Source organism: Epinephelus lanceolatus, chromosome 8 (genome assembly GCF_041903045.1).
Source record: "Epinephelus lanceolatus isolate andai-2023 chromosome 8, ASM4190304v1, whole genome shotgun sequence".
NCBI lineage: Eukaryota > Metazoa > Chordata > Actinopteri > Perciformes > Serranidae > Epinephelus > Epinephelus lanceolatus.
Genome location: NC_135741.1, coordinates 11,006,392 through 11,024,337, shown reverse-complemented (window position 1 = coordinate 11,024,337; position 17,946 = coordinate 11,006,392). Strand labels below are relative to the sequence as shown.

Here is a 17,946-nt window from a genome sequence, read left to right as displayed (position 1 = left end):
CTGTTTGTAAAACGTGGATGCTTCACACACAAAATTTGGGGGAATTCCCTCAGGGCGTTCTTGAGATATCGCATTCACAAGAATGAGATGGACGTACAGCTATACAGAGACACAACACAAAAACATAATGCCTCTGTCCAGAGCTGTCGCTGGAGTGGAGGCATTAAAAATTTAAACCTACCCTTTAAACCCACTGTCACAGTCAGAAGGACATTAGAACTCTTTCTTACCCGGCGATGGCGTAGAGACGTCCTCTGAGGACAGTTGCTCCTACGTAACATCGAGGCGTGGTCATACTGGCTACAGTGGTCCAATAGTCTGTTCTGATGTTGTAAACCTCCACAGAGTCGAGGTGTGAAACACCATCAAAGCCTCCCACCACGTAGATGTGGTCGTTGAGTAATGCCACACCAGCGCCTGAAAACAGCAGAAAAGTCTCAGATACACAGAATCACACACAGTCAGCTGGAATATTTAACTTCATCCTCTTTTCTTACCTACCTGACCGCTTAGTGGCCATGGGTGTAACACTGGTCCAGTGGCCTGTGTGTGGGTCATACCGCTCCACTGAATTTAGGATGTTTAGTCCGTCGTATCCACCTGTGAGGAAATATCAGGGACGTGACGAGTGTAGAGATGCTTACAAAAATAATCATACGTAAGCTGCAGCCTGAATACGACGTGTCAAAGATTATCTATCCACACCTAGACAGTATATGAGTCCACTGGCCACCACCAGACCAGCTCCTTCTCTGGCAGTCTGCATATCTCCCAGCATGCTCCACTGGTCAATGTTAGGGTCGTATCGCTCCATGCTGGTGTGACGCCGGCTGCCATCGAAGCCCCCAGCCACGTAGATCATGTCTGTCGAGAGCAAAATCAGATCAGGAACAGAATATTGTGTCAATTTCTAACAGAAAACATTCACAGAAAGTTTCACATAAACTCCAGCAAAGGTGTGAGTCATTAGGAAGAGACAGAAACTTGCTCACCTCCGAGTGTCGTGGCTCCAGCGAGGCCACGGCGCACATTCATGGTGGCGACCGTGTACCAAACACCGTCCTCGTCTGCTGTGTAGTCCAGGCACTCCACAGAGCTGAGCCTCGACCGTCCGTCATAGCCTCCGATGACATAAACTCGATCGTGGAGAGACACCGTGGCGACGTAACGTCTTTTCCGTGCAATGTTCTGTTAAACACACACCAGTCTGTATCAGGCAAATCTACAAAGATAAAGAACGTCACCACACTCTCTTATAAATATTCAGTACTTACAGGAAGGAAACTCCATTCTTGTGTTTTCGGATCATATTTCTCAACTATGTCTATCGGTGATTGTTGGCTGCCAAACCCACCTATAACCAACAGGACTTCTTTGGCACCTGAAGAGACGAATAAATCACTTTTACTGTCAGTGTGGATTACAAAATAAGGACACATGCATGTAGCTAAATTGCTATGAGAAAAAAAAAAGGATTCTCACCTAATCTTGCTTGTGTGCGTGGGCCCTGCATCTCACTCCTCAGCTCCGGTCTTAAGTGGAATTTCTTGGCTTCATCAACGAGGTCTCGACATGGCAGGCTACACCGAATGAGGGGCTGAAACGTGTCAAAACACGCTTAATTATGGTGCTAACTGTGATAAATACTTCAACACATAATCCAAGCTTGGCGTGTGATTTACACATCAACCTGCTGCATGTCGTCTGGCTCACCTCGGCATCAATGACATCTGTAATGTAGCGGGGGGTCAGGAGTGGCAGTCGGACGAATTCGAGCATGTCTGGCAGGTAGGGCTCTCGCTCTTTGCGGTTGTGTTTGACCCAGTTTAACACGGCTTCAAACACAGGCTCCTCTGAGTCCACCTACAGACAGACAGCACACACACACAGAGAAGAGTTACAGCTCCATTTAATTAAACAATTAGCTGACAAGTGCAGTAAAATATTCATTGTCTAACTCAGCCATTCGTCTCCAACTATAATCATTAATTGTTGTGTAATCAAAAAACACAATGTGCAACAACGCAGCCTGCTGAAGGTGAAACAAGCTGTAAATTCCTTTACATGAGAACGATGACACATGGTTTCACTGACCGTGACTGTGAATGACATGTACGGTCTAGTTTTGTGTTAAAAACAACAAAAATGACAGGATGAACCATTCGAGAGATTTGATGATGTATAAATCATTTTGTGATAATAGCTGTTTTCACAAAGCAGGGCGTGCGGTTGGGGGCAGGAATTTCCTGAGCACAAAGACAAACCTAAATCAGGTTTTCTTCTCTGCAATTTTATTGTCAGCTCAATCCGCAAAAGCGAGTGGAATTAAGAGGGGGGCCCACCGACTGAGATTACAGCAGGTTGGTACTTGTTTTTCTGTCTGTGCAGTCAGGTGTGTGAAAGACAATCAGAGAGCTGTGAAAGTCAGGTGACACTTTGCTATTTTAGCTGCTTGTCAGGCACCTTAACACAAATTCTAACCACGACAGTAAACACAGGTAGAAACATAAATGTACTAGGGAGCAGATACGTCATTATAAGCCCTGTTTCAATCAACAAACCTTAAATTTCAATATGACAATTTTGACCATCACTTTAGTTTTTATATGACAGACACTTTTAGTAATGAGTGGATCTTCAAGCGTTTATATATATTCATTTCGACTGGGTTATGTAAATGTATATATATATATATATATATTCTAATCCTCACCCAGAGAAAAAAAAAAGTGTTGCGGAGCATTTTTCCTGTGGGCTCCAACAACACTAAATCCTTGAGCTTGCCTGAGAAGGACTAAATGCACAAACCCCACTATTTTTAAATATCCCATGGAGACAGACTCTCACTGCAGCCTGTTCTATTTTGTTCTGAAAATGTCGGCGTGCAGCCTCGTTCTGTGGACGATTGGACTTTTGGTTCCAAAGGTACTATACTGAAAGTGTTTGATGGAAACGGGGCTTTATAATCTACCTGTAACCTTTTTATCAACACGTATATTTTTGGACAAACCCCTTTGCAATCACCAACATTCTGTTCAGTAACTGTCATTTAATTACAAATTTTTACTAAGTAACTGATTACAATTTCCTTTATTTTGTAAACTAATTATGTAACTCAATAACTAGTTACTCCCCAACACTGAACACAATTCATCATTTCACAGAAGTCTCATGACTCTGTTCACTGATTAGCTGTGGTTATTCTCTGGCCACAATTCTGGCTGAAAGTTAAACTATCACCCAAAGTTTCAGTTTGACCGCACTTTGCTGCAGAATCAAACAGCCGCAGCCCTGAGCTGCCATCCCTGCTTTCTATAGACACTGCATGGCAGGTCACCGCAGGCTGCACTTTGGAGCTGCTTAGTGTGTTTTTGTCGTTAGGACAATAAAAAGCAGAACAAACAGACCGAAAAACAGCTTCTTTCCTAGAACTGTCCTCTGTTACCCCTCCTCACTGGCAGAGACTGAAAAAGACTACATGCTGTAAACATTAACCTCATCAACCCTTCCCAAAAACACACTCAAACTGTGTGACACTGTGTCCATATTTTGCTTGTCTGTATTTTGACTCTGTTTATTTTGCTTGTTACTAATTTGTTTGTTACTTTTATGCACACTACTGAGGAGCTGCTAAACTGATTTTCATTGTTCTGAGCACAATGACAACAAAAATTTATTCTATTCTATTACAGTGTTCAGTTACAGCAGATCAAGCCGCCTCGACTGAGAATAAAGTACAAAACAACTCGTTTCCTTACCTGGATTTCATCACATTTTATGAGCTTTTCGACTTCTGTCTGACTGAGCAGCATGAACTCCTCGTGCTGAACCACCTCGGAGAAATGCTTCTGGGAGAAGAGCTCAGCGGCCTGCATCAGGTCGAGGCAATTGTGAGTTTCAGCAAAGTCGCGAATGCCCAGACAGTTGGAAGGATCGAGCTGACTCTCCAAAAAATCACAACACGCTCTCTTTACCCCTAAGGAAGGCAAAGAAAACACATTTGTTTTTATTTACACTGGTGTGGGATTGAAATTCCTCATGTTATTCAGCAACTCTTAATTTGAAAATACCAAAGACAACTGCAAAATGGTGTCTTGCCTCAAAGATTCTGCAGGGTTCAATGAGCTAAAGTTAAAACCTTTTGAGACCTATTTTAAGACCACGTTTTTTGATCATACCAGCCGAAGTTTAAAAGTGTGATGGAAAACAAGCATGGATGATAAGGTGTAAAATTATTTGACATTTTAAAATTTGACTGTAAGCTTCCCGTATACTGTGGCTAACAGTGTTGACAGTGTTTGCTGCAAGTCTGATGCTGCTGCTGACTGAATTTCCACAAAAAAGAAGTGAACAGCCTCCTGCAGCACGACTCTACTGTCGAACAATGCCACTTTTAGTTTGAAGTGTATAAAACGTCCAGCAACCACCCACAATCACACACAAAGACATTTTCTAACTAAAATATCTATGTGCAGCAGGCAAGAGAAAATATCTAAAACATTTGTTTATAAGTTAAAACTGTTTAATATCCACTTTTGGGCCAAATTCAATTATTTTCAAGACCCACAGATACCCTTTGATTATACTCACAATGATATCAGATGGCTTGAACACACACTTTTCACATGAATGTACAGCAAGCACTCCTGATTTTACCTTTGAGCTGCAGTAAGCACGCTGCAGGAAGCAGCTCTTGCACGTTCTCCACTGTAACTAGCACCGTCTCTGTGTACACAAAGTCCAAAAGGATCTCCATAGTTGCTGCAGTGAGCCCCTGAATGTCGACAAAAGATTTCCCCTTCTCTGCGAGCTGCAGAATCACAGAAACAGAGAATATCAGGCACAGTGACAAGGAACATATATGTAGAAGGATTAGTCAGAAGCATCGGGTATTCTCCTGTAGCAATACTGATAATTGTCTTGTTTACTAAAGTCAAACACTGCCTTATTCCTCATATATGCATGTCTAGCATCAATTTTTAATTTTATTGTCCTGATTGTCTGAACTGTAATTTTACTGCTTGGTCTATTCTGTGCACATGACATGTATTACATGTGTGTCTGTCTTGGAAGACTGATTCCTCTTCATTTGCAGTTCTTCCATTTTTTTCCCCGTTAACGGTTTTATTGGGGGAGTTTCTACTTGTCAAAATCTAGAGTCTAAGGACAGAGGGTGTCATATGTTGTACACACTGTAAAGCCCCTTGAAGCAGATTTGTGATATTGGGCTATACAACTTGACTTAGACTCAGAAAAGCCAATAAAAGACTGAAGAATAAACAGATCATACTCAGATGCGTTCATCTTTGTCCCTGAGAAGATTCCTTTGTTCCCTTGAAAATAAAAAGCCATATGTGAAAAACAAACTGTTTCAATTGATCCACACTGCATGGAAAATAATAGGTGTCAAAGAGCACATTTCCATGCAGTCGATTTTTGATCATGCTACTCTAAGTCAAGCCAATAAGATCATCACTGACTCCTCTCACGTTCTGCATTCAGAGTACGAGCTGCTGCCCTCTGGTAGGAGATTTAGAGTGAGTCGTTAAAACACTGAACAGATTTAAAAATCCATTCATACCTCTGTCTGTAAAGCTTTTAAACAATGGCAGATAAAGCCAAATCTGGCATTGGATTTTGCTACGTTGGGTATAATGTTGATTTGTCTATGTGCTATGTAATATGTTGTATTTCTGTGGCTGCAGTATGTGTGTAGGGCCCAAGACAAATTTCCAACTCTGTAGGACAATGAAGTTGATAATATTAACGATTCAATGTCTTTCGGAGCACTCCAGCATTTATAGCATTACCTCACTGGTGAACATGGCACAAAAGTAGTCACTGCAGGCAGCCAAGACGATCCGGTGCGCCGGAAAATCTGTGTTCTCCACCCTCAGTGTGATATCACAGAGTGTGTTGCTCTTGCGAAGTGAGTTCATGGCATTGAGGATGGATTTGGCGTGAGAGTTGGTCATGATGTCCTTGGGAGCCATGTTGCCTTGAGAATCGCTCACAGATCTCAAACTACTCCAGGAATCTAAAACAGATAAGACAAGCTTTGTTGAGAACAATCTTGAGGAGGAGACACTTCTTTATACTCACCTTTCACTGCATCATTTGCACATAAAACACTTACTGTGTGTCTTATCATTTGATGAGTGATTGAGTATATATGAGTGCATTAAATGAGTGTGAAAGTGTGTGAGATTGAAACTTGTGTTTCAAGGTGACAGAAAAGGGTGTTTGCTTGATGTGTAAAAAGTTAGAAAGCCAGAGAAACAAAGATGTAAATTATATTCAGGTACTGTACTTTAACACTGTTTTGAGATATTAGTGCTTAACTTGTACAATTTGTGAGACTTGCACTTCATTTTTGAGTATAATATAGTACTGTATACTCATTTATGTCATTTGTATGATAGCTGTAGTCAGCAGATTAAGATTTTTCATGCAAAACATGGCAAACTAATAAAAACGTGTCCCATCTTCAGTAACAGGAATTTGGGGTTTGATATAAAACTACACATTTTTGTGCTAATAATTGATGCTTAAGGGAATTTTTGAGTGCAAGTGAGTCATTTATAACTTAGTAATTTAGTGTTATTGCTAATGCAACTTACCGTTAAAAGATCTGAATACTTTTTCCACCACTGGGAGGCAATAACTATAGCTACACATTAGCAAGCAGCAGCCAACGACAGCTGAGGGCTAACGCCAACGCTAGACAACAACTAGGAAAACAAACAGGCATGTAAAGTGAGCCGAGGCCAGAAGAAGACAACACATGAAGCGACACACACAGAAGAACTTGGCAAGAATTTGTGTAATACCTGTCGCAGCCGTAAAGCTGATTCAAAACGTCTAGCTAAGTTGTGTTGCTAGCTAACGTTAGTAGCACCAAAGTCCCTTGTCCCAGTTCCTGCTGTCAGTCACACTGCCTGGAGAACAGCCACTGAACTACAGCTAATCCATGATGACCTCTGATAGGTCACAGCACGCGCCGCCTCCTCGAAGACATATGTGTCTAAAATGTCACATATAATCTCATATCGTCCTCGGTGCGAGTTTTAACCAGCTCGGATATCTCGTTGACTAAACTGCAGCAGGTCACAGCAGCACAGACTCCACAGATTGGACGTAAACAGACCATTACGTGTGTACGTGCGCGCTCCCGCAGTAGGACGCGTCACGTCCCAGACACAAGATGCCTTCCGCGCGTCCTCGCTGCTCTGTCTCTACAGCTGCCGTTGAAATGGTAAAGTGAGAATTTCTTGATACTAAAGTTGTGTATTCTGGTTTTATCAGGAGATTTAAATCGCGAAACACACCCGGAGAACCCGGAGTGGATTATAATCTCTTTTAAAAAAACACATTGTGCTCTTTTTTTAGCCACCGGAGGACGGCGGCTGCACCGTGTAGGAGGAGCCAGCGGCGTGTTTCCGCTAACCAGCGCCGAGAGAGGTAACACGGTAATCTATGCTGCCCTGCTGAGAATTACAGGATATTGGCGGAACAGTTGTCAGCTATTGCGGGACACTGTTAGAGTAAAAACTGCTAAATCACCGGGGAGCTGCGGGTGTCCATATCTGGGGAGAAAGAAGAAGAAGGAGTGGCAGCTGGACTGTCAGCAATGGAAGCCGAGTTTCGGGAAATCGATGAAAACGGGAGTTGGAGCGCCATTTATCAGGTAGGACCTCTCCGGCAAAACCAAGGTGGAAATGGACTGTTAGTGAAGCTCATACTTTCAGGACCAAATGTTAGCTGTAATGCACGATGAGACTGCAGCAGCGGAGCTACCAGTCAGTGTAGTTATCAGCCTTGTTCGTGTTTAGTTGAGTCCGCGGATCAATGCGATGATTGATGTGTCTCCCTGGGTCTCAAGCAAGCAGCACCTCCTATCACTTTACTGTTATATTACTGTATATTACATACAAGCTGTACATGTGGTGTCACCTTTTGTTTATTTCAGCTTTTACTCACCTTGGATCAGTGGTTGGAAGTACTCACATCTTGTACTTGAGTAACAGCAGCAATACTACAAGTAAACCCTGCAGTCAAACCCTAATTAAGTAAAAGTACACAAGTATTAGCACCAACTATATGTAAATATTAAAAATATACTCATTATACAGAATGGCTATTCACAAAACAGATTAAAAATACAAGTACAATTCATAGGAAATAATCAAGATGTGAAATGGTACTATCTGACAAGCTATCAAATCTTGAGCTAAGGGGCCCAGACATGAAACTGATTGTATTTTTAAAATGTGTTCACTAACAAGTAGTCTAGAGGTTAGGAAAAGTGCATGTAATATCTTCCTGAGACCCTTTGTCCTCATATGAGGACACAAAATTTTGGGTTTACTTGATTTAATGCTTCATTCTGCCTAATTTAGACCTGTTGTCCTCGTTCGTGGACACTTGTTTGTGCCATCTAGTGGTAGTAAGAGCACAATACACAAGGTTTGAAACCTGATCTCATTTCATAGTTGAAACTTATTTATTTATGATTAATAATGTTTGTAGTTTGATTTGATAACAAATTTGACCACTTTTAGCAACAGTAGCAAGCTGTTAATTAGGAAGTACTTGTTTGAGGACATTGGGACTTAACTGGGTCCTACTGATCCCAAATAGCTAGGAGGAATTAAAAATGCACACCAAACAAATGTTCGGGTCTTAAAAGGATTCACAGTAACATTTATAACCTACAAAACTCCCAAGACTAACCAAAGATCTAGACTAAACTACCCTAATGCTAACTACAAAATTGTCCCAAGACATTTAATCCATCAGTCTAAACATTGGTTTCATCGGTGAGAATCACACACTAGGTTAAAATAAGTGATGCAGATATTGTGCAAGCATCACTCATGTTGCAGCCGCTAACTGTGGAGCTATTTCTGGCTACTTAATATACTGCTGAGAAACTTAATGTATTAGTTGGTACTTTAGTTGTATTTTGTATCGTCTGAATCAGCAAAGAAGCTGACTCGGTGGCAACTGCAGTGGTAAAAAGTTGGCGCCAAAATTGTTGTGGAGAAGAAGTCTAAGGAGAATAAAATGGAAATTCTCAATTAAGGTAACATATTTGAGTAAATATACTTAGTTATATTCCAACCACTGCCTTAAATGAACTTATTTTAATTGTCTGTCCACAGTTTTCTGCACAGAATTTCCATTATTTACAGCTCAGTGTGTTATTATATTTTCACAGTTTACTTAGATGAGTGGGCGTGCTAACATACCACACACCAAAATGTTTTTCTACAGAATTAAATAAAGAAACAACCCCCTTTCAAGAGTCATTATACATGCTAAGATTTTAGGTTTTAAAACAACCACAGGGACACAACCTGCACCATTCATGTCACATCAGAACTCAAATGTCATGTAAATGTAATGCTAATGTAATGCTATTTTTGTATCCTGTCACAGGAGATTCGCCAGCAGTCATGTGAACTCCCGTGCAAGGTTGCCAAATTACCTGAAAACAAGACTCGGAATCGTTACAGAGATGTTAGCCCATGTAAGTTGCTCTTTTGTCTCTCTGAATGCACCACACAGAAAAAAAATACTCCTTTACATTGATGACAGCTCTGTGATCGGCTGTTAATGTTCAAGCGTAAGCCAGCGGTAACTTATTCTGTAACGTTACAGCAGCACAATGTTAAACTGAGTCTTCCACAGTTGAATGTTATACAAGCATGCCAGCTTACTGCTGTTTGACCTCAGTCATTTGAAACAACACAATGTCAGTATTACACAATAGGCAGAGCGCTGCCTCACTGTGGACGCACGTAATAAAGGATGTGACTTCACATAAAATAACTTATGCTCTTTTTTTTTGAAGAGAGAAAGTACAAAGAGGTGAAGCTACATGAGGGTGGCAACATAATAATCATCTGTATTTAAAACCCATTTGTATAGGCTCGCTTTTATGTAATGCTGAATGACATTTAACAACAGCTTATGTGCACCTGTATTCTCATCACACAACTAGACACTGACAAATGATTAAAAAACAAAGTAAAGTTGTATTGGAAACTGGAGAGAAAGGAAACAGCAGGAAATGAATCACACCAATTTGTCATAACAATCTTAAACCAAACAATCAGACAAGTATAAAACTCTGTGGACACGCTTCAGTTGATCTATTAAAACGTCACATCAATCACGAGTGCCTGTCTCAGCAGATTTTATTCACATTTTTAAATACTGTATCTATTTTGAACTTTTCTCCTATTTAATCTCACATTTTATTCTTTAAAACACATTGAAAACATATCTAAGAAAGGACTATATAAGTACATTTAATTGTTATTATCATTTATGTTCAGCCATCCTAGCAGACACACTGTTTTTAACCACAGCTGTGTCTTTCCATGTAATAATATTTATTTGGTGTGGTTCAGTGTTTAAAATGAATTATTATTCAATATTCTTTCCTGTAATATCACCATCCAACAGCTGAACTATGTGGTTTCCTCTTTTTCACACTGAATAAGCTATGCAAATTATGCAGAGTAGTTACTGTATATGTGCTGTCAAGTGTGTGAAAATGTGAAAAACCGTAAACTGAAACTCGCTCGTGCTATTTACTTTTTAACTGAAATGTTCCTTCAGTGGACGCATCAAAAACAAAGTTGACATTATGTGTCTCAGTATTAAAAAGCTACCAGCTGTGTTTTGTTCAACGACACGACCGGTCATATGTTCCCAGCAGCTGTGTCGGTCTGAGAAGTACATTTTTAGTCCCCTGAGGGTTGTGACATGTTTAAAGCACACAGGCATATTTTTCTTCTTCTCCTCAGTTGACCACAGCAGAATATGTCTGCAGCTGGGTACGAACGACTACATTAACGCCAGCCTAATAACAGTAGAAGAGACACAGAGGAACTATATCCTCACTCAGGTAAGCACGAGTCAGTACACACTCCTCAGACACAGATGGTTCCACGCTTACACAGAATTCAAACCTCTTATTTATATGGTATTGCACAATGTTTATACCAGGGAAAAACTGTGATGCAAATACTGTGACAGCAGCAAGGAAGTAGGTATGGGTGGGGCTATTGTCTCTGCTGTGGCATAGAAAACTTCACACTGAAGTCAGAGGTTTCTCCAGAAACTAAATAAATAAATAAATATAGACAAAGACAGAGAGATTTAGCCTGCCCTAAGTTATAAACATGGGGCTGACAATTCAAAAGCCCCTCTGAAACAGTTTCAACTGAACATCATGAAGGTCGGATTTACTGGCAAGGAGAAAGGACACTGAAACAGAAGGACAATATTGAGTTTGTCAGTATAAGTTTTTTCTCTCTGGCAGACATAGGGCACTAAAATAATGCCTTATCATGCTGACATGTAAAGGCCCTGTCACACCAAAGCAACTTCAGAGAGCTAGCTGCAATAAAAGCACCGTGCTGTGTTGCCTGACTTCAAAAAGGGAAACTGGAAGACTGTCTTGACTCCTTTTTGGCCAGTTAGCACTTTAACAACACCAGTCTTGAAAGAACAAGGTATATGTACTGTACGCCAGTGAACAATAACACAAACCATCGGGGAACGTTTCTGCTGAAGTGCTCAATGGCCAAAGAAAAAATAATCTCACCTAATGGAACAAGTTTGTTTTGGACTTTCTCCCTCTTAAAATGAGATGTTTGTTTACTTTCCTCACTTCCGTTTCTCTTCTCATACACTGAGGTAAGCTGCCAAAAAGTGATGTCATTCAGTTACGGACTCTGCCATAGCTGTCACCGATTCACCATGCATAATCACCCCCCCCCCCCTCCCCCCCAAAAAAAAAAACAGGGTTTAAAAAGGGTCAACAGATTCTCACCGATGGCCCAACGTTAACTGACGGACAAATATCAGCTTGGTGTGTCATGGCCTTAATGTTTCTAGCTAGCTATGAGAATTTTGTTAGCAGTTCAGCGCTTGGTTGTATATTGTGTATCTCTGAATGCTTCCTATGGGTGTGGTTTTGTTATGTTTGGTTTTGAGTATGACACACTGCACTATGTCTATATACTGCTAATAAATCAAAGGCTTCCTCAAGACACTAGGCGTAGGCAATCGTAAAAATCAGGTGTTATTAAGGATAGGGTAAGTAGTCACATAGGAATATAAAGCAATGGATGTCCAGCTTACTCACTGTGAAAGTCCATGGTATGGGCCAGCAGTCCAAAATGCATCCGAGGCACTCTGACTGTGGTAGAATAGTTTATAAATTTTTGGATAGATTCTTGATGAGTTTTAAATTGACTATCTGTCCCCAGTGCATTTAATACCCTGATGAAGACTCTTATGGGCCAGCAGTCCAAAAATAGTTTGTGGATAGACTCTTGATGAGTTTTAAATTGATCATCTGTCCCCAGAGCATTTTATACCCTTAGAATTAAATTATTCTTTTAACCCCAAAAGCATGAACAAACAGCAAAAGTTTTTTTTAAATCCTCAGATTGCTTACAGTAAGTAGCCTGAGAATTGAAACGTGGTTATAACAAAGTCCACAAATCCCTTGCTGCTGCTCATGAAGCTTGTCGCTGTGAGTGACTCAGTTGAGTGTTTCAATATTTTTATCAACTATTCCCATCGCTCATCTGGATTTTGGCAGCTGGACAGTAAGAGCAGTGAGGTCCCAATGGGAGATGCCCACTTGGTCTTTAGTATGCAGCTGAAGTTTAGATTTCAGTGTTTGTTGAGCCTAGTATTTAGACTGTACACTGAAGATTTAATATATCCGTCTCTTCTGTAGAAGTCTTTTTTAAGAATATCAAATGCCTTGCAGAAATCTTTAAATAGATGCACTGTTATTATTTAGCTATACTAAGAATAAATTCCTCTCTGCTAACACAACAGTTGTTCTTTTTTTTCCTCAGGGACCCCTTCCAAATACATGTGGCAACTTCTGGGAGATGGTGTGGGAGCAGAGGACCCGTGGTGTAGTGATGCTGAACAGAGTCATAGAGAAAGGATCTGTAAGCACTGGCTTTTCTTCTTACAGTGTGACTTTCTTAAAATGTGACAGTCCTAGTAACCTCACTGCTCTTCTCTTTCTGTTATGTGCATCTTTGTTTTGTTTTAGATTAAATGTGCCCAATATTGGCCACAGAGAGAGGAGAGAGATATTATCTTTGAAGATACCAATTTCAAGCTCACCTTTGTCTCAGAGGACATCAAATCTTACTACACAGTCCGTAAGCTGGCGTTGGAAAATCTGTCTGTAAGTTTTTTCTCCTCTTTAGACTTTGTGTGTGTGAAAGTGTACATGGTTTCAGATTAGGACTGAAGTCTTTTTATTTAAGAGGTTTTTTAATTCTTCTTTGCATGTTTGATTTTCTTTTACAGACTCAAGAGACTCGTGAGATTTTACATTTTCACTACACCACCTGGCCTGACTTTGGGGTACCAGAGTCTCCTGCCTCCTTCCTTAACTTCCTGTTTAAGGTGCGGGAGTCGGGTTGTCTGAATTCAGACCACGGACCAGTGGTGGTGCACTGCAGCGCCGGCATTGGACGCTCCGGGACATTTTGTCTTGTGGACACCTGCCTCTTATTGGTTTGTACAGAGCTCTGCTGTTAAGGAATCACGACATTAACTGTCTGTCTGTAAAATAGATTAACACTAAAGCCTGTGATTGATTGTTAAACCAATATTAATGAAACTGACTCTGCTGCTGTAGAACTGAATTATATTCAGTAGCTAAAGACTCAGGACTCTTAAAACTCAATGTTTTTGCTGTGTTATGTAGATGTCCATGCGTAAGGACCCGTCTTCAGTGCGTATTCGTGACATTCTGCTGGAGATGCGACGCTATCGAATGGGCTTGATTCAGACAGCAGATCAACTCCGCTTCTCCTACCTTGCTGTCATCGAAGGTGCCAAGTACATCAAAGGAGATACATCTGTGCAGGCAAGTCCTTCCTCTCAACTCTGCTCTTTGTTCTGAAGTTAGAAATTTCGCTAAGTTTATGCGCTATTCGACATAAGGCAAAACTCCCAGTTTTTGCAAATACTCAAAGAGATTTTGTTTTTTCTCAAGGAGTCATGGAAAGAGCTCTCGAACGAGGAAGATGATCCTCCAGAGTTCACCCCTCCGCCTCCTCTTCCTCCTCCCAGAGACCCTTACAATGGCAGAGTTGAGCCATCCTTTTTCCCTGAAAATGATGAGGTCATCCAACAGATGGAAATCCGCAGTCTGGGGTAATTATCTGAATAATGTTTTGGAAAAATTTTGTTTCAGTTTGACTATCGTCGTTAGTTGGAAATATTTTTTAAAGCAGAACAGTATTTGGTTGCATCAGCTATTTGTAAACCAGCTTGATGATATAGTGAACACCTGACAAAACTTGTAAATACAGTAATGACTTTGTTTTATTTATATGTGCAAGCATTAGAAATATGTGTTCCACAGTTAGAGGGTTTATGAGTACTCCTGAAATATTAAAATACTTGATTAGGGTAACCTAACTGACGTCATTTGGTCCTTCAGTCCAAGGTAATAACATTACATTTTGTTAGTTTGGTGAAATGTACATTAAAATAATCCTTGTTTACATCATTATTAAACACCGTCTTATGAAGTGTTGGGGCGGATGTGTCAACCATATTTGATATGACTGTTTCTGAAGATGTTTTATTAGCAAGCTAAGCCGTGGGTTGCTCAGTTTCCATGAGGATACAGCCTGTTACATCTTACGTAGATTTTAAAAACTAAAGTGGTTGTTGTGTTCGTAAATCCAAACTGATTCTCTACACACTATTTTAATGTAGCCTTTTATTTCTATATCCTCCTGAGACCGGGACTTTTGTTTGGTATGCATTTTTAATGTCTCCTAGCTATTTTGGATCAGTTGGACCTGATAAGTATAAAAAACGAAACACTATCAATGATAATTACTTCCCAATGTCTTCAAACGAGTACGTACTAATTAACAGCGCCTTAGCTTAGCTTCTATTCCATATCAAACTACAAATAATATTAATCATAAATAAACAAGTTTCAACCATACAATGTGATCAGGTTTTGGACCGGGTCCACTTTTGTATCAGGGTCGGCTGCAGACTGACTTGGAAGATACGTCTGCCATCTTGTTTTTACATGGATTAGTGCATTGTGCAAATTATCCTTCCGCATGTTGACCAACGGAAACCTTGTTACAACTTTTACTTCTTTGAGACAGTCAAGTTTGATCATCTTCTCGGCGCTCTGCCAGGGCCACTAGATGGGATAAAAAAGTGTCCAAGAATGAGAAGAACAGGTCTGAGTTAAGTAGAATGAAGTATAAGGTCAAGGAAACCCAAAATTTGATGTCCTCATATGAGAACACAGGGTTTGAGGAAGATATGAATGGACAAATGGTTAAGTTTCATTGACACTGCGCCTGGTGCTCTGCTGCTCCCGCTGTTTAGAATACGATCAGCTGCTCCGAGAGTGTGGTGCTCTGAATAACCCAGTGGTATTCTAACAGCACTCCAAATTAGTTTGTGCCAGAGTGTGCTTTAGCGCTCAGAGTGACTTTTTGCTAATGCACCAAATGTGTTTGTGAGAAAGAGAGACGGATCGCGGAGCACAACCTCAAAAATAGAAGATCAATATGTGGCGGTGAATGTTAATGTGGCGGGCCACTACAAATACATTAAATGAAGGTTAACTAACTTGCACGGGGACATTAAAGCCATCCTTTACTCAACTCAGGTCCTCACAAGACTCAGGGCTGCGACAAAGGAACATTGCTGCCCCCCAGCCTCCTGCTGACGGTGCCCAGCTCGATGGCCACATGGGAATCGGAGATCATTCCTCCAAAGCTCCGACCATATCTGAGCAGCAGCAGGAGATGGAGGAGCAGGAGTTACCAGAGACAGCGCAGCAGCAAAAAGAAAGCTCTCCTGTGCCGGGGACTTGGTCCCCTCTACTAACCAATGTGTGCCTGTGCACGGCGCTGGCTCTCAGTGCTTACGTCTGTTATCGAGCCTGTTTCCACTGATGTCTGTCCTTCCTTCCTTTTTTTGTTTTCCCTGTCTCTCCACTGATGTTGCAAAGTGGACTCGGCTGACCCATCAGCCTGCTTTGACTCTGAGTTTACTCTGTGAGTGAGTGGATTGTTTGGACTTGCAGATTCAGGTTCACTCGTTTATTTTACAAATGCAGTGCGAAGTGGTTGGCTGGTTGGGATTAACAGGCTGCCAGTCCTCATTGCCCCACTCAAATATACTTTCAGTACGTCATCATGGATGCTCAGGGCCTCAGTTTTTCAGGTGTCACATCGCAAATACGTGTCCCGACTTAAACACAGACGATACATGTCTGTCGAGGAGGAGGGTTTTGTTTTAGCTCCCCTGTTCTGTGAACATGATGAATGGCCTGTCAGACATTTTACACGTGTTTCCTCTCATATTTACCAAATGACACTTTTATTTGTTCTTCCATTTCATCCTTTATGAAGGTGTCTGTTAGGATTTCACACATTTCTCCACCTTATCTTTCTTTTGCTTTCATAAATGATCAGAAATCACAGAGCCAGATTTTTGACCAGCCTGTCTGAAAACATGCCAGTAAGGGAGACACTTTTATAAACTTTTTTTTTTTTCTAATGGGTCAATATTAAACCCAACAGTAAGGTGAAGTATGTGAACGTAAGAGGGAAGCAATCCTGTGCCCACGAGATAAGAGATGCATGCTGGGGTGGGCATTGAATTATCTGCCCTCACTGGTCGGCCTGTGTAGGGCTGCAGGAGGCATGCTAGTTGAGTACATACAGTACATGTGTGTGTTTTTGTGTGTTTGTGTATTTGGCGCGAGTGGTAGTTAGTGGAGCTTTCTACTGATGCTTGACTTAAATCTACTCAGTGAGAAATGATTAATATAACATTTACAGAACGTCAAATGTGAGCTGTAGACTGAGTTACCTCCGGGTAACTGATTCCCTCTGGTTTTCTTTCCCTGGTGGCTCAAGAATTCCCCCCACTGTGGGATCAATAAAGTTTATCTTATTGTAACAGTGACACAGAAATGTCTTTAAAAAATGGTGCAGAGACAAGGTGGCATGTCTGATTGTCCATTTATCTGGCATTCTCAAATTGACATTGGCTTTTGATTTAAATGTTTTGGATCTTTTCAGTCACAGTGGATAAAAATGTGTGGAGGCTTTTATTGCCAAGAGAATGTGTAATATAACATAAATGCAACTCTTATAAAGTAATATGTGTTCAGTTAGACACAAGAATGCCAGCTTATTGAGACACAAAGTAGCTACCACCCAACTTTTCGCCAGCAATACAAATACTTAATAATAACGTGTCACCCTTTATCAAACTCTTGAGTTTAAAACAGGGAAACAGGGATTTTAAACAAACCAAAAATCAAACACCAGCACAGGGATGAAAACAATACACTGTAGTGATGATCCGTTGTATCATGGCGTGGCCCTGAGCTGGCAATATTGTTTTGTATGATTCTTTTTTTTTTTCTAGCATGCTGCATTTGTGAATCAACAGATTTGTCCTAAGAAGAGATTAGCTAAGCTGCTAGCATTCAGTTTACCTTTGTGACTCGACAAAGTTCAGCACTTGAGTCTGACAGCTGTACTTTTCTTTAGAATGTATAAACATCCTCAACAAGGACACACCCTTGTTAGATATATATTTTTTTTTCAAATCAGGTTTCAGTGTGCTGAGTTTTTTTTTTTGTTCCGCTTTAGCAAGGGATTAAACCTCAGCACCTGTGCAGCCATTGCACCAGGTTTTCCTGTTTTTTTTTCTATACTTCTGCTGAGCTCAAAAACATGTATTTTTTTATTTACATTTGTTGTTTTCATTTTTAAATAAAAAACAAAGTCTACTGTTAATCTGTTCTGTTTTTTTTTTGTTTTTGTTTTTTTAAAGAAACAATTGAAGTCTATGACCTCACTCCAAGTCTTACCTCTGCAACAATGA

The 17,946-nt window shown here is 40.7% G+C and overlaps 2 protein-coding genes across 4 annotated transcripts in view; one reads left to right on the top strand and one right to left on the bottom strand.

Annotated features, from left to right (window-relative positions):
- klhl12 (kelch-like family member 12) overlaps window positions 1-17,946 on the bottom strand; it is a 30,815-nt gene that overhangs the window by 2,119 nt on the left and 10,750 nt on the right. The window contains exons 1-12 of one of the 3 annotated variants that reach the window (XM_033628977.2): window positions 6,831-6,955; window positions 6,621-6,731; window positions 5,811-6,037; window positions 4,657-4,810; window positions 3,759-3,976; window positions 1,714-1,863; window positions 1,483-1,597; window positions 1,275-1,381; window positions 993-1,188; window positions 706-864; window positions 502-600; window positions 231-417 (exon numbers count right to left, since the gene is read on the bottom strand). In XM_033628977.2, the coding sequence (XP_033484868.1) occupies window positions 231-417; window positions 502-600; window positions 706-864; window positions 993-1,188; window positions 1,275-1,381; window positions 1,483-1,597; window positions 1,714-1,863; window positions 3,759-3,976; window positions 4,657-4,810; window positions 5,811-6,037; window positions 6,621-6,678 (1,670 nt within the window). In that variant the 5' untranslated portion in view covers window positions 6,679-6,731; window positions 6,831-6,955. Of the gene's footprint in view, window positions 1-230; window positions 418-501; window positions 601-705; window positions 865-992; window positions 1,189-1,274; window positions 1,382-1,482; window positions 1,598-1,713; window positions 1,864-3,758; window positions 3,977-4,656; window positions 4,811-5,810; window positions 6,038-6,620; window positions 6,732-6,830; window positions 6,972-7,980; window positions 8,062-17,946 lie in introns of those variants that run through there. The other 2 variants (XM_078169825.1, XM_033628978.2) reach the window with 2 other exon arrangements.
- On the top strand, window positions 7,117-17,858 carry ptpn1 (protein tyrosine phosphatase non-receptor type 1). Its single transcript, XM_033628979.2, has 10 exons — window positions 7,117-7,255; window positions 7,390-7,687; window positions 9,442-9,532; window positions 10,818-10,918; window positions 12,891-12,989; window positions 13,097-13,234; window positions 13,360-13,569; window positions 13,763-13,924; window positions 14,054-14,214; window positions 15,710-17,858. The coding sequence occupies exons 2-10, from the start codon at window positions 7,631-7,633 to the stop codon at window positions 15,996-15,998; spliced, it is 1,308 nt and encodes a 435-aa protein (XP_033484870.1). The 5' UTR covers window positions 7,117-7,255; window positions 7,390-7,630; the 3' UTR covers window positions 15,999-17,858.

Bases quoted from the DNA above. Each gene is read 5' to 3' on its own strand.
- ptpn1 (XM_033628979.2), top strand. From the start codon at position 7,631: ATGGAAGCCGAGTTTCGGGAAATCGATGAAAACGGGAGTTGGAGCGCC. The intron at 7,688-9,441 runs GTAGGACCTCTC...ATCCTGTCACAG, and splicing joins GTTGGAGCGCCATTTATCAG to GAGATTCGCCAGCAGTCATG. The intron at 13,925-14,053 runs GCAAGTCCTTCC...TTTTTTCTCAAG, and splicing joins AAGGAGATACATCTGTGCAG to GAGTCATGGAAAGAGCTCTC.